General features: G+C 51.2%; 2 protein-coding genes across 8 annotated transcripts; one reads left to right on the top strand and one right to left on the bottom strand.

Annotated features, from left to right (window-relative positions):
- CENPT (centromere protein T) lies at positions 1 to 10,850 on the bottom strand. 7 transcript variants are annotated; one of them, XR_003506569.1, is made up of 13 exons: positions 5,756 to 6,138; positions 4,582 to 4,690; positions 4,354 to 4,441; positions 3,863 to 3,959; positions 3,605 to 3,738; positions 3,462 to 3,498; positions 3,096 to 3,244; positions 2,240 to 2,440; positions 1,611 to 1,931; positions 1,256 to 1,499; positions 497 to 673; positions 311 to 415; positions 1 to 232 (listed from the first exon to the last, which is right to left on the bottom strand). XR_003506569.1 is itself a non-coding variant. In XM_027516223.1 (13 exons), exons 2-13 carry the CDS (start codon positions 4,612 to 4,614, stop codon positions 109 to 111), a joined length of 1,557 nt encoding a protein of 518 aa, XP_027372024.1. In that variant the 5' UTR covers positions 4,615 to 4,690; positions 9,841 to 10,850; the 3' UTR covers positions 1 to 108. The 7 variants fall into 7 exon arrangements, 6 of the variants coding, with proteins under 6 accessions (XP_027372024.1, XP_027372023.1, XP_027372025.1 ...); XM_027516223.1 differs by lacking the exon at positions 5,756 to 6,138 and adding an exon at positions 9,841 to 10,850 and having other exon boundaries at positions 1,256 to 1,346; XM_027516222.1 differs by lacking the exon at positions 5,756 to 6,138 and adding an exon at positions 9,841 to 10,850 and having other exon boundaries at positions 1,256 to 1,346; positions 4,582 to 4,672.
- A 241-nt stretch (positions 10,851 to 11,091) lies between these two features.
- On the top strand, positions 11,092 to 12,977 carry THAP11 (THAP domain containing 11). The gene has a single exon (XM_027516226.1). The coding sequence runs from the start codon at positions 11,351 to 11,353 to the stop codon at positions 12,260 to 12,262; it is 912 nt and encodes a 303-aa protein (XP_027372027.1). The 5' UTR covers positions 11,092 to 11,350; the 3' UTR covers positions 12,263 to 12,977.
- The last annotated feature ends 602 nt before the right edge of the window (positions 12,978 to 13,579 follow it).

The following is a 13,579-nucleotide window of genomic DNA, read 5'->3' as shown; positions in this document are numbered from 1 at the left end:
TTCTGTTTGTGACACTTTATTGATGCTGCGGGGTGGGGAGGAAACCTAGAAGTGTATGTGGCGCCAAGCAACCCCAGGTGGGACAGGGCAGGTGTTGAGTCCTGGCCCCTACTGGGAGGGGAAGACAGAGTTGCCACTGAAGGCACAAGGGATGAGCAGCTGCCGGTACTCCAGGGGCAGGTGCCGCTCCACGAGCACATGCAGGGAGACTTGGTCAGTGACCAGGCCCTGCCTGCAGCAGAGGACAGAGAATGAGAGAATCAGTGCCAGCATTCCCATACCCAGCACCTCCCTGTTTCCATCCGCTTACCTTCGCAACAGCAGCTCCAGGTCCTCTGGCCTCACGGTCTTGCGCCCAGCATGAGCAGCAAATACCTCCAAGTCGTTACAAAGATGCTGGAAGTACTTGTCCAGGCTGCCAGGAAGGTTGGGGTAGGAAAGACTGTTCATGATCTGAGGGGCTCCTCTCCCCAGCCTACAAATGTCAAGGACTCACCACTTCTCCACCATCTCCTCAGCCTTCTTCTCCATGGGCATCTTAGCATAGAAGCTAAAGAGTTTTGCGTAGTGGTTCAGTCCAGCCTTGTTGGGATCTTGACGGGGTCTGGAGCCAGGGATTCGGGGCCTGGGAGGAATCCTGGCCGAGAGATGCTTTGGGAGTTCTGAAGGTAACCTGGAGACAAGAAGTGAACAGAGTTAAGCTAAATGCTCCCTTAAGAGGCCCCTAATCAAAGATAAATCTTGCTGGCTCCTGCCAAGATTGGGGTCCTTGTGCTCCTTGGCCAGCCTGGGCCTACAGTTCCAACCAATTCTGGTGGGCAATGGAGATGTGGGGCTATGTAGAAGCCTGGTCTTTCCCTGGGGCCCTGATGCTTCATAAACTGGACACAATGTCCCTGTCTCACCTCATCATACAAACCACTACTTGCTCAGGCCCATGATCCTCAGGCTTTAGCATAGACACTCCCCCAGCTATTGCTGCCTGTCCCATTCTGCTAATCCTCCTCCAGGAAGCCTCCTCTGACTACTTATTAGCCCAGGTACTTCCCCCTGGCCAGGCTCTTCTATGCCCCTGCAAGCAGCATGGGATGACAGATGTGCTCTCAGTGAGCCCTGCCCAGCCCACCTCAGGGTGCTCTACTGGATAACATCTGCATACCTATAGGAAGAGTAATAACCCTATGGTGCCCAATGCCAACTTCAGTGCCTGTCCCCTTCTAAGAGGCCCGTGTGGAACAGGGTCATGGGCTCTTACACTGCAGTGCTTGGTGGTGGAGCCGGCTCAGGAAACTGAAGTCGCCTGGTCCGAAGGAACTCTGGAGTGCTGGGGGGCAATTCTGGACTTGCTGCAGAGGAAGCACAGGGTTATAGGAGGCTCAGGCCTGACCATCTTACCCAACCTTGAAGGCCCGCAGCTCCTTTATCCTGTTCTTTGATGGTTCCAACTAGCTCCGGCCAAGCAAGGTGCCCTTCACAGAGTTTCCCTGGCCCAAGACTACCTGTGCCCAGAAACACAAGCCAGGTTAAGTCCCTCCTCCGAGGCCAGGAACACAGCTGTTACTTACCCACCCACTCCCTGATCCCTACACTGGGCCCTGTACCCAACCTACCAGAGGTGTCTTCATCCTCTGAAGATCCTTCTGGCTCCTTGGCCTCAATAGCCCCCAAGGATCCTGCTGCTGCCGCCACCTCTGTGTGTCCTTCAGGCTCTTCTGCCCTGGCAGATCCTTGTTCTTCTGCTGCCTTCTCCACTTCCCTCACACTCATGCTTTCTTCCATACTTTCCTCTGCTTCCTCACCTACTCCATTCTGTAGGGGCTCTATGCCATCTTCTCCAGAGACACTGCTGGTGTTTGGCAAGCCCATAGCAATGGCTTCAACCTCCTCCATCTTTCTTGCCAGAAGCTGGGCTGGTTTTCCAGGACCTGAGTCTAGGGGACAGAATACACACTAGAGAAGCAGTAGGCCAGGGCTGTAGCTCTGAGAAGGTAAAGATGGAGTAGTAAAACCCAGCCTAGCCCATCAAGGAGGGAAGAAGGCCAGAGGCGGCACCAGGGTACTGGTTTGGAGTGTCCTGGCCCAACACTGACTTTGCTATTGGATGAACGGATCAAGAGCCCTCTAAAGGGACTTGGGGGAGGGGGAAGGGCACACCTATGGGCCTGAGGAGGAAAAACCACCAATGCCAATTCTTGCTCGAGCTAGGCTTGACTCCAGGTCGCATGCCCCACATACTCACAGCTGTTCTGAAGTCCAGGCCCACTGCTCCGTGTCCTGCGACTGGCAGCCCCCTCCACTTCTTTGGCCCCAGAGGGAGAGGGACAAGGCAGGGAGTGGTGGACACTGGGGGAATGGCCAGCCAAGGGCTGAGAGAAGGGCTGGGTGTCCTCCAACACTGTGTCCATTGGCACAGTAGCAACAGGGGTTCTGTGGCTCTCACCTGGAAATCAAAGGCCAGGTGGCACTCAGAATTTTGCCCACCTGCTGCTACCCAGTCACCAGGGCCTAAGTAGTAGGTCTATGGGTCTGCCCAAGTGGCCCTCAGAAAGAGAAGACTACCTAGCACTCAGCTTAATCTCTCTTCCACAGCTCTCCTTGCTTACCTCCCTGCTCCTCAGCCTGGCATCCCCAGGCTCCAGAGCTTGCCCCACTCAAACTGCTCACCCATGCCTCCATTCTTCACTTCTTTCTCAGGTCCCTCTGCCAGAAACCCTTCTCTTGCCGTGATGAACTTCATTTGTTTTCTAGAATCAGGCTCCCAGGTCAGCTCTGGCTGACCAACTCATCCTGAAACTTCCCTTTTCAATCTTTCAATAAGCTCCAGCCACCATATCACACCCCTTTCCTACCCTGACTCCTGTAGCTCTTCAAGGATACAGGGTTCTGGAAGATACTGAGGGACTAAGACTGGATCCACAAGATAAAAGGCAACTTGTGGAAAGAAACCAGGAAGTCCTCATAGACCTACTGGCCAGGACTGCTCACCATTCCTGACACAAAGGAGAGAGAAGCAACCCTGGACCCAACAGCACCTCCCATCAATCATGGGGTGGAAGCTTTCCCCATCGACTAGAAGAGGAAAATCTCAACCTTACCTGGAGGAGCCACCGTCAGGGAAGTATCTCGCAGATCCTGCAAAAATGTACCCACATCTACCACTCGGCGAGTAGGAGGTCTACGAGCCAAACCAGGCCTCTTCACTGATTGTGGCTGGAGAGGCATGGCAAAGGTCAAGTTGAGAGAGCTGATGGGAGGGGTAAGGCACAAAGGAAAGTCAGGTACCTGAGGCCTAACCCCCTTCCCCCACCCCAGAAATTCCCCCAGCTCCCCTGGTGGTCTCATCTCTTAGAACAGCCACCATGCTGTGAGCATGGAGGAGTATGGTCAGATTCCCTCCTAGTCAGCACCTCCTTTCCCAAGCCTCTCTTCCACCAATTCCCAGAATAAATAGGCAACAGCACCTGGTGAGGGAAGAGGCATCAGCATTCTCACGAGGCTCTACAGAAGATGTAAAAAGAAACCATAAGTCACCAGGCCTCTCAGGCCTCCTCAGTCTCTCCAGAGGACAGAGGAGGGTGGCCACAGGTGTTGTCCAGGACCTCACCTTGGGAAAGATGCCCCCAGTCCATTCCTTGCTGAAACTCTGACAACCTCAGCCTCTGCTTCCTTCTGCCAGGAGCCAGCAGACCTGGAGCCAGGGTTGTGGGGGGCTCAAGTTCAGGAAGTTGCAGCTCCAGACTACAAGGATGGAGCTTATCTCAGACAGAGTAGGACACCCAATTCTGGCTCTTGGGGCCCCCCAAGAGACTCCTTGACCAATAATGCCCCCAACAGCCCAGTCCAAGGGGGGAATTTACTGTACCTGCCCCGACTGCTTTTCCGTCTGGAAGGCTGGACCACCTGTGGTGATGGCACCAGCTTCACCACAGCCTCTGGCATTACAATGGAAGATTCTGGAGCTATAGAAATAGCAAGGTGAGGACTTCCCAGGTGATGCAGTGGGTAAGAATCTGCCTGCCAATGCAGGGGACACAGGTTCGTTCTCTGGTCGGGAAGATTCCACATGCTGTGCAGCAACTAACCCTGAGTGGCACAACTACTGAAGCCCATGCACCCTAGAGCCTGTGCTCTGCAGTAAGAGAAGCCACTGCAATGAGAAACCCACGCACTGCAATGAAGAGTAGCCTGCACTTGCTGCAACTAGAGAAAGCCCACACACAGCAACGAAGACTCATTGCAACCAAAAATAAAGAAATAGCAAAGAGAGCATGAAGCTGACAGGGCAGGCTACCCTAAATGAGGGATACCATGGGGCTGGAGCCTGACTCTTACTGCAGGCCAGTGCTTGCTCACCAGTTAGTATGATGTTCTTCAACAGAGTCCGGGGTGTCTGTTCCTCCAGGTGTCCACTGGCTTGAACACGGGCCAATCTGTCAACAGACTTTGGGGAAAAGCACCAAGCAATCAGTCTGTTCTTTTGCCTTGAGAGTCCCTCCACGTGGGCTCCAGAGCAGAGCTAGAACTCAAGGGTCCCCTGAAGGCAACCAGAGCCCTATAATGGTCAGTGGGTAGGGCACTTACCGTGGCTGTATGAGAACGACGCCTGGCAGTCATCTTTGTTTGACTCCTCTGCCTCCTAGAGGAAGGTGTTTCAAGCAGGTCTCTCTGGGCACTGTGTAAAGACCAGCAACTGTGAGAATCATGTAGGAAAGGGGAACAAGAGGAATTAGAGACGTATCTTCATCTGGGATCCTGGCTGAAGTCTTCTACCCTCAGGGACAGGGACCCAGAAACCACTTGCCCCTCCCGTAGCTGGGTTCCCAGTCCTGTGTCAACAGGGTTGTGGATAAAAGGGAGCCAGAGAAGAATGGGAAGAGAAAGGAAATATGACGACCCAGCCAGAGAGAAGGGCTGAGGAAAACTTCACAGAGGTGACTTTGGCAGAATCAGGGGTTAACCACACTGATAAGCGGAACAACTGGAAAAGTATCCGTTCTAGACATTAAAACAAACTAAGGATATTTAAAAAATGTTTTAAACCTCTTAAGTACTCTTCAAGGTCGGACAGCAACCTCCACATGGGTCACTCTAGCCCTAGTTTTTCCAGTCCAATCTCCTCTCAGATTCCAGAACTACATAAATGTTTCTATGGCATAACTCCCACCTCGTCACTCATAGGTGTAAAACCTATAGTGAATGGCTTCTCATTGTCTATAAAAGAACTGCAGCGCCCCAGAATGTCAGCAGACACCATCTTCCACACCTTCTGCACCATGAGCTCACCACCGCCCTCACCCACTGACACTCCCACCACGTCCGGCCAAATTCCCTGCTCCCTAGCAAAGCATCGTTCCAGTTCCTGCCTCCCGACTGCTACTCAGGCTGTTCTCTCCAATTCCTTCCCCATCTTTCAGCTGGGAACGAACCGCCTGGGAGGAAGTTCAGGGCAGATGCCTGGACAAGTCTGGAAAACTGGCCTAGAGAACAGAGCAGAAGACCAGGCTCTGAGCTTCCAAAAGCGGCCCCCCCAGTGATGCCTGCATAATTGAGTTCTGAGGTCCTGAGTGGCCTGGAGGCTCAGGGGTTGGGGCACAAACATATGACCCGAGTCCAGGGGGGAGAAAGGAGCCTGGTCTGAGTCCTGGGCTCTGCTCTTCTCCGGAACTCAAGTTTCCCTCTCCAAACTGAGTCAGCGCGGGACCCCATCTCGCAGGGCCTGTGGTTGCTCTTGTGCTGGCGCAGCGCCCTCACATACCCAGACCGAGTACTCCGAGCTCGCCGCGGTGTGCGCGGGACCGCTGTATCCAGCACCTGCCGTAGCAGTGTGCGTGTCGTGGGCTCGCTGTCAGGGCTGAAGTTGTAGGCCATGGCCTCATTGCCCACTTTCCCAACGGCTTGAATATCCACAGCCGTCTCCTTCCCGCCGCCTCATTTAAGCCAACTATCGCGATGCTTCCGAATTAGGTCAACTCTCGTAAGGCAGCCGCACAGCCCCATGGGAATTGCAGTTCTAGTGCTGCAGCGGCCTTCTCTCGGTGTGTACAATGGTGGTTGCAAACTGGTTTTGCAGGCATCCTTACCTTGTGTGTTGTGTTCAATTGCTCAGTCGTGTCCGACTCTTAGCGACCCTGTGGACTGTAGGCCGCCAGACTCCTCTGCCCGTAGAATTTTCCTGACAAAAATACTGGCTGCTGCTGCTGCTAGGTCGCTTCAGTCGTGTCCGACTCTGTGCGACCCCATAGACAGCAGCCTACCAGGCTCCCCTGTCCTTGGGATTCTCCAGGCAAGAACACTGGAGTGGGTGGCCATTTCCTTCTCCGATGCATGAAAGTGAAAAGTGAAAGTGAAGTCGCTCAGTTGTGTCCGACTCTAGCAACCCCATGGACGGCAGCCCACCAGGCTCCTCCGTCCATGGGATTTTCCAGGCAAAAGTACGGTTGCAATTTCCTCCTCCAGTGTTCTTGCCTGGAGAATCCCAGGGACCGGGGAGCCTGGTGGGCTGCCGTGTATGGGGTCGCACAGAGTCGGACAAGACTGAAGCGACTTAGCAGCAGCAGCAGCAGCCTACAGCGGATCTTCCCAACCCAGGGATCGAACCTTCATCTCCTGTATCTCCTGCACTGCAGGCAGATTCCTTCCCACTAAGCCACTGGGGAAGAAGCCCCATTCTTAAACCTGGGCAAATATACACAACCATTCAAAACCTCGGTTTCCTTACCTGTAAAAGGAGGGTGATACCCACCTAATAAGGGTATGTGTGTAATGACTCAAAGAGATAATGTTTAACTCAGGATCTGACATATAATAAGCCAGGCCACAAAAAAAAAAAAAAAAAATAGCGCTACTATTGTTAGAATGTCTCTCACTCTCATCTCCCTCTCTGAAGATGAGGAGAGACACATTTGGGCCACTAAAAAGTTACTGTATTCTATATGTGATCTGGTCAAATTTGCATTTGCTGACCAATGTGTCTGTATCTATCACAATAGATCAGTTTTCAGGCTAGGAGGCTAGTGAGCTGTTTGTGATCCAGCAGAGATGTTAAAATTTCCAAACACAAGCAATTTCGAGATGAATTCCGGCTCTCAAAAGTTCTGTTAATATTGGAGACTCCGTTACCATATTTTCACCAATTGATAGCCCCATTGCTCACCTTTCTTAAGTTTTAGTGGGAACTGAAGTAGAACTTGAGTAATGCATTTCCTGTGGAGTTTTCCTTCATGATCCTAAATTGAGTGTGAAGTATCAGATACTAGAAACAAGCATGGGCACATTTGTGTTTGTGTTTAAACATAGATTAAAGAAAATATAAGATTTTTGCATCTCAAAAATTAAAAAAAAATATTTTTGCGTCTCAAAATAAGAGAACTGCGGAGGAAAATCATATCAATATTCCCTGTGAAGGAAAGCTACACGGCTCAAAATAGCCTGGAGTTAAAACTCCCCTCCAGGTCCTCCCCACCATTCTATACAGAATAAAGAACTTTTTCCCCCGAAGAAAGGAATGGGCATTAAGATTGATTACGTTCAGCTCCCAGCCGATGCCAGTCTCCGGCCGGTCTCAGGAATTCCTTACCCCAGTTGTTGAAAGCTAACTAATTAAAAATAATCATGAGGAAAAACAGGACCCCCTCAAAATGATGTATCTCAACATATATATGTTTTCATATATACCTACTCTCTTCTTGACTTAGCACAGCAGCCAACTAATGGGACTGCTGCCCCTTCTCGCCTCATTAAAGGTGAATTAAAGGTGATCTGTTCCTGTAAAGTGCCGGTTTTGTTTTTTTTTCCGAACCTCACCTTCTCTAATTCCCTTACCTTGCACCCTGTCATTTAGATCTGACCTCTATGATAGCTTCCCTTGTGGCTCAGCCAGTAAAGAATCCACCTGCAATGCAGGAGACCTGGGTTCAATCCCTGGGCTGGGAAGATCCCCTGCAGAAGGGAAAGGCTACCCACTCCAGTATTCTGGCCTGGAGAATTCCATGGACTACAGTCCATGGGGTCACAAAGAGTTGGACACAACTGAGCAACTTTCACTTTCACTTTCTGTGTTACCTGACTTAATTCACTAGCCCTTTGCAGGCACTTTTCCACCATCACTATCAACCTAAGTACATTTATTTATTATTTATAAAGTCTTGAACTGGATGATACACATGCTTTTCACATAAAAACCTTTAATGTTTTTTCACATAAAAACCTTTTCAAAACAATTTGAGAACAAGCTTACTTTAGCATAATATTGTTTCCATAGATTGTCCTGTGTTTCCATGATTGATTAAACTTTATACTTGTGTGTGTGTTAGTTGCTCAGTCGTGTTGGGCTCTTTGTGACCCCATGGGATGTAGTCCACCAGGCTCCTCTGTCCATGGGATTTCCCAGGCAAGAATACTATAGTGGGTTGCTATTTCCTTTTCCATAGGATCTTCCTGACCCAGGAATCGAACCGGGGTTTCCTGCATTGCAGGCAGACTCTTTACCATCTGAGCCACGAGGGAAACCTTGTGGCTTTATATTACTTGTCAAAAAAGAAAAAGGGGGAATTCTCTGGCAATTCAATGGTTAGGACTCTGTGCTCTCATTGCTGAGGGCCTAGGTTTAATCCCTGTTTCAGGAACTGAAATCCCACAAGCAATGTGGCACGGCCAAAAAACAAACAAACAAACAAAAAACCCCAAAACTAACAGACAAAAGAACTAGGTTCATGGGACCAGACCACATGAGGTCTTCACGTGACCTCACAGGTTCTGCAAAGGAGTCTGAATAATCTTCTAAATGCCAACAGGCCACTGGAGGGATTTAAGCAGATGTATTACATAATCATATTTTCTCTGGCAATGATGTAAAGAACAGATTGCAAGGGAGGCAAGATTGGAAGTAGGGAGACATGTGACAAAAGTTCTTGCCTTTCTCCAGAGGTGACAAGATAAAAGGTGGCCAGGGCAGTGAGGGTAGAGAGAAAACCATGCATTGCATTCCAGGTATTTTTTTCAGTGTAGAATACTATGTAGATTAGAAGTCATTTTATGTACTAGAAGGTAGAGTTCTATAAAGCATAATCTTCAATGTTCTGTACACAAAGAAATGACATCAATTTGACCTCTCACCAACTTTTTTTGAGTAAGGTATGTCTTGAGACTGGTAGGAGTAGAACCATATTGGTAACTGTATGACAATGAAAATATATAACAATACAATGATCTTTTGCTGAGTTTTATCTCTACCGCACACATTTTATAGACATTCAAACATATAACAAAGTGTGTATTCATGTTTTAATAGTATAAATGATTCACCCAAATGAATGCACATGTTTCAGCATGAGCTACACATACTATAGAATGCATTTCTGAATCTAAATTGGTTCAAGCCGTGGACCTCAATAGCATTGGCCAGGAGGGATGGTTCTGTGGAACCCACACAAATAACAAAGAATCACACTGGTCGTAAACAGAAATGTAAACAGGTAATGTTTGGGTGTTGGGACCAGAAAAATAGGTCTTCCCACTTCCTGCACTGTCCTGTATGCTTCTAGAACATTTTATGTATGGGTTTGTTTTACAATAAATAACAAACTTAAAAAAAAAAATAACAGTTGTAGTGCTATTGTTCTCTTCTGCAGTTAACTCGGAGCGCTATTGTTCTTTTTAAAAGGCCCGATCTATTTTTTTTATATCAAATAATTAGAAATAATGTATACTAGGCTTTGAAAGACTACCTGTGGTTTGTAATCAGAAGAGCACAAAATGAGGAGGGAGAGTCAGGAGAAAGGGAGAAGAAGGGCAAGAAGTAGGAGGAACGGGGTACTCAGCAAAGGAGGAGGGCTAGCTTACAGTTAATTCTGAACAAGAGCCTGCTTCCTTGGTTTTCCAGTCTCTCTTGCCCTTTAGAACACTTTCCTCAGAGAAGTCGAGGGAATCGGTAGGTAACTTGTTACAATACAAATCTTGTCCATCCTTTCGTTTCACACCCTTCCAACAGTTCGCAGTCGCTGTCATAATAAAACCACAAATCTTTTAAGGTGGCCTGGTTTGGTTATCTTTCGGAGCTTCTGCCATTCTGTCTCTTTAAGGGCGGAGCCTAGCTCCTGCTTGCCTCAGGGCGTTACATACTGGCGCCCAGGGAAAGAACCAGCTGCTCCTAGCTACCCAAGCTTTCGTGGATGTTTACGTTTTTGGTTTTGTTTTTTACGTTACACAACTTTGGGGGTCGTAGTTCCGGGAACAGGGATGCGACACGTGCCCTATGCAGTGGAAGCTGAGTCTTAAACACTGGACCACCAGAGAAGTCCCTTATGGATTTTTTTCTTCTGGGGCCTCCGCCTCCGAATTTTTCCTCTCGTGTTCTTTTTTTTTGGAGTGTTTATTTCTGTGATTAGACATCCATTAGCGTGCATTCACATCTATTATCCAAGTCCGACCCTCAGTCCCTCTATAGTCGTGTCGGGTCGACTTGGTTCCTACATGATTTCCAACTCCGTGCACTGTGTTCCGCACACAGTAGGCACCCAGTGATTGACTATATGTGATCATTGGTCAGTAAGTGAGTCAACGCAAGCAGCGTCAAAGTCGGTGGGAGTCTCCAATGCAGACAAAGACGCTCCTGAGGCCCCGGTGGGAGGCTAAGGCCCTGCCTCCCCTCCCCCGCAGGAATGCCGCGAACAGAGCGGCTCTGGGTTGTGGGACCGCTTCCGGCGTACAGCACAACCTAATCCGAATCCTGATCAGCTTGCAACCCGACCTTTCCCTTAGGCGGCGCTCCAGGCCGCAGCCGCCAAGTTTAGCGCAAGGCATTGCGGGATTTGTAGTTTCGCTGGGCACACGCCCAGAGCGCATGCGCACTGGAGAGGCGCGCACCGCCCAACCCACTTCAGGATTCCAGGTCCTTGCGAAGGGCTCTCCAAGCGACAGAGCTCCAACCGAATACGCCTCTCTAGTCCGCCGAGGGTGAGCCGAGTAGGTGAAGAGTCCTCTCTACGTGGCTCGTCGCCGTGCACTGGAAAGCGGCCGGAATAAGCACGCCCCCGCTCCGGAAGTGAGCGGCTTCTGGCGCAGTGCATTGTGGGGGGCGTAGTCCTCCTCCTCAGGCGGTCCTTCGCGGCGTCCCCGGGGCCCACTCCGGAGCGCAGGCGGGCGGCTGGACCGGCGGCGCGGCGCGGGCCGGCGGGAGGCGTATTCTGGGCACGGGGCGCTGAGTTAGGCCGGCCGTGCCGGGCGGCAGTAGTGGGAGGCCGCCCAAGGCCTCGCGCGGCGCCGCCCGTCGAGGGGCGGGCGGCGGCAGACAGACCCGACCGTCGAAAAGCGCAGGAGGCCGGTGGGCCGGGTCGGGCCGCGCGGCGCAGCCATGCCTGGATTTACGTGCTGCGTGCCGGGCTGCTACAACAACTCGCACCGGGACAAGGCGTTGCACTTCTACACGTTTCCCAAGGACGCTGAGCTGCGGCGCCTCTGGCTCAAGAATGTGTCCCGTGCCGGCGTCAGCGGGTGCTTCTCCACCTTCCAGCCCACCACGGGCCACCGTCTCTGCAGCGTTCACTTCCAGGGCGGCCGCAAAACCTACACTGTGCGAGTCCCCACCATCTTCCCACTGCGCGGCGTAAACGAGCGCAAAGTAGCACGCAGACCCGCGGGGGCCGCAGCCGCCCGCCGCAGGCAGCAGCAGCAGCAGCAACAGCAGCAACAGCAACAGCAGCAGCAGCAGCAGCAGCCGTCGCCGTCCGCTTCCACTGCCCAGACCACTCAGCTGCAGCCTAACCTGGTATCTGCTTCTGCGGCTGTGCTCCTCACCCTTCAGGCCGCTGTAGACAGCAGCCAGGCTCCAGGAACCGTGCCGCCGGTGCCCACCACTCCCACGGGAGAAGACGTTAAGCCCATCGACCTGACGGTGCAAGTGGAGTTCGCGGCCGCAGAGGGCGCAGCCGCCGCCGCCGCTGCGTCGGAGCTAGAGGCTGCTACAGCAGGGCTGGAGGCCGCCGAGTGCCCCATGGGCCCACAGTTGGTGGTGGTGGGCGAAGAGGGCTTCCCTGATACTGGCTCCGACCACTCGTACTCGTTGTCGTCAGGCACCACGGAGGAGGAGCTCTTGCGCAAGCTGAACGAGCAGCGGGACATCCTGGCGCTAATGGAAGTGAAGATGAAAGAGATGAAGGGCAGCATCCGTCACCTGCGTCTCACCGAGGCCAAGCTCCGCGAAGAACTTCGCGAGAAGGATCGGCTGCTGGCCATGGCTGTCATCCGCAAGAAGCACGGAATGTAAACGAGTCCCTTTTTGGCCCTCCGGACTCCCAGATCCCTGCCAGCTTAGAGGGACCTGAGGCCACCGTTGTTGAACTCCCTCATACTCCTGGGGCACTGTTTGACAGTACTGAGGCTTAGGGCAGCTGGACTCTTTTGCTGGTGACCTAGTACCCTCTCATTTCCTCCTGAAGCAACGTCCTGAAGTCTGAGACTGCACTAGGGACACCAGCGGTTATGACTTTGTCTACCCATCCACACCTTCACTCCCTAACCCCAAGTTTATATTGCAGGTTCTGGTTAAGCAGAGGCTTCAGAACCACTGAACTTGAAACTTATCCCATAGGGATGCAGGTGGGATGCTGGAGGACTATGGCTTTGGGAAGACAACACCTTGAGTTTGGCTGGCAATCAGAGACAATTGTTGTGTGTGTAGTGATAAGAGATCCAAGTAACATCAGTTCTACTTTTTTGTGCTTTTCCTTCCCAGGTGCAGCCTGTGATTCTGATGGGGACTGGCAGATCTGTGCCTCAGCTTCCTAGGACTTCCCTCCCAGGAGGCCATCTACAAGGGGATCTAGGTGACCTGTTGATGGAAATCCAGCCTGCCAGGGACTTAGGTCTATCCTGTTATGTTTGCTACTGGTTACAAATTCTATTTTCTGTACAATTAGTCAGACTAAAGTTTTCACTGTGTTTGTTTGGCAAAACGAATTAAACAGAAAATAAGGTTTTTATTTGGGTCTCGCCATTTTATTTTTATAAGGACTCAGCTCAGGATCCTTGAAACGTGGGCAGATGGACTTCCTGATAGGCCTCCCCCTTCTCCGCCTTGGTCTCGAGGACAGGCTGACCCTGGGAGTAGAGATGCTTCAGTGACCAGGTTTCTCCATAAAGGGGCTCTAACCCTCATAAGGTCTTCTCAGAGTTCCAACGCATACTGAAGAGTTTGGAAATTGCACCAAATGGTCCTGGTTTGCCCATGGGTTAGCTCCCTGTGTGCTTTCAACTGGGGGAAGAATCAACTGAGAACTAAGCTGAATTGTGGCACTTCCTGGGGGTTTTGAATTCCTTAAGAATTTTCAGCTGGAATTGAATTTTGCTCACTATTCTCCCTTAGGCCTAGTACAGTGTCTGGCACACATGGGCATACAGTTACTTACATCAGTGAAGACCACAGCTGGAGCCAGCCATGGGTTCTTACAAGGAATACGGATACCTTTGAACTTGGTGCACTTTCATTGTGAAGGAGGTGGATCCTCAGAGGAATTTAAGGATGAGTTGGGATCTGTCATCTCTTGACTCATTTTCTTCGCTGTTAGCATCTTTATTTAGACTG

Source organism: Bos indicus x Bos taurus, chromosome 18, assembly GCF_003369695.1.
Source record: "Bos indicus x Bos taurus breed Angus x Brahman F1 hybrid chromosome 18, Bos_hybrid_MaternalHap_v2.0, whole genome shotgun sequence".
NCBI lineage: Eukaryota > Metazoa > Chordata > Mammalia > Artiodactyla > Bovidae > Bos > Bos indicus x Bos taurus.
Note: the sequence above shows the minus strand (reverse complement) of the source record. Positions and strands in the feature narration are given on the sequence as shown.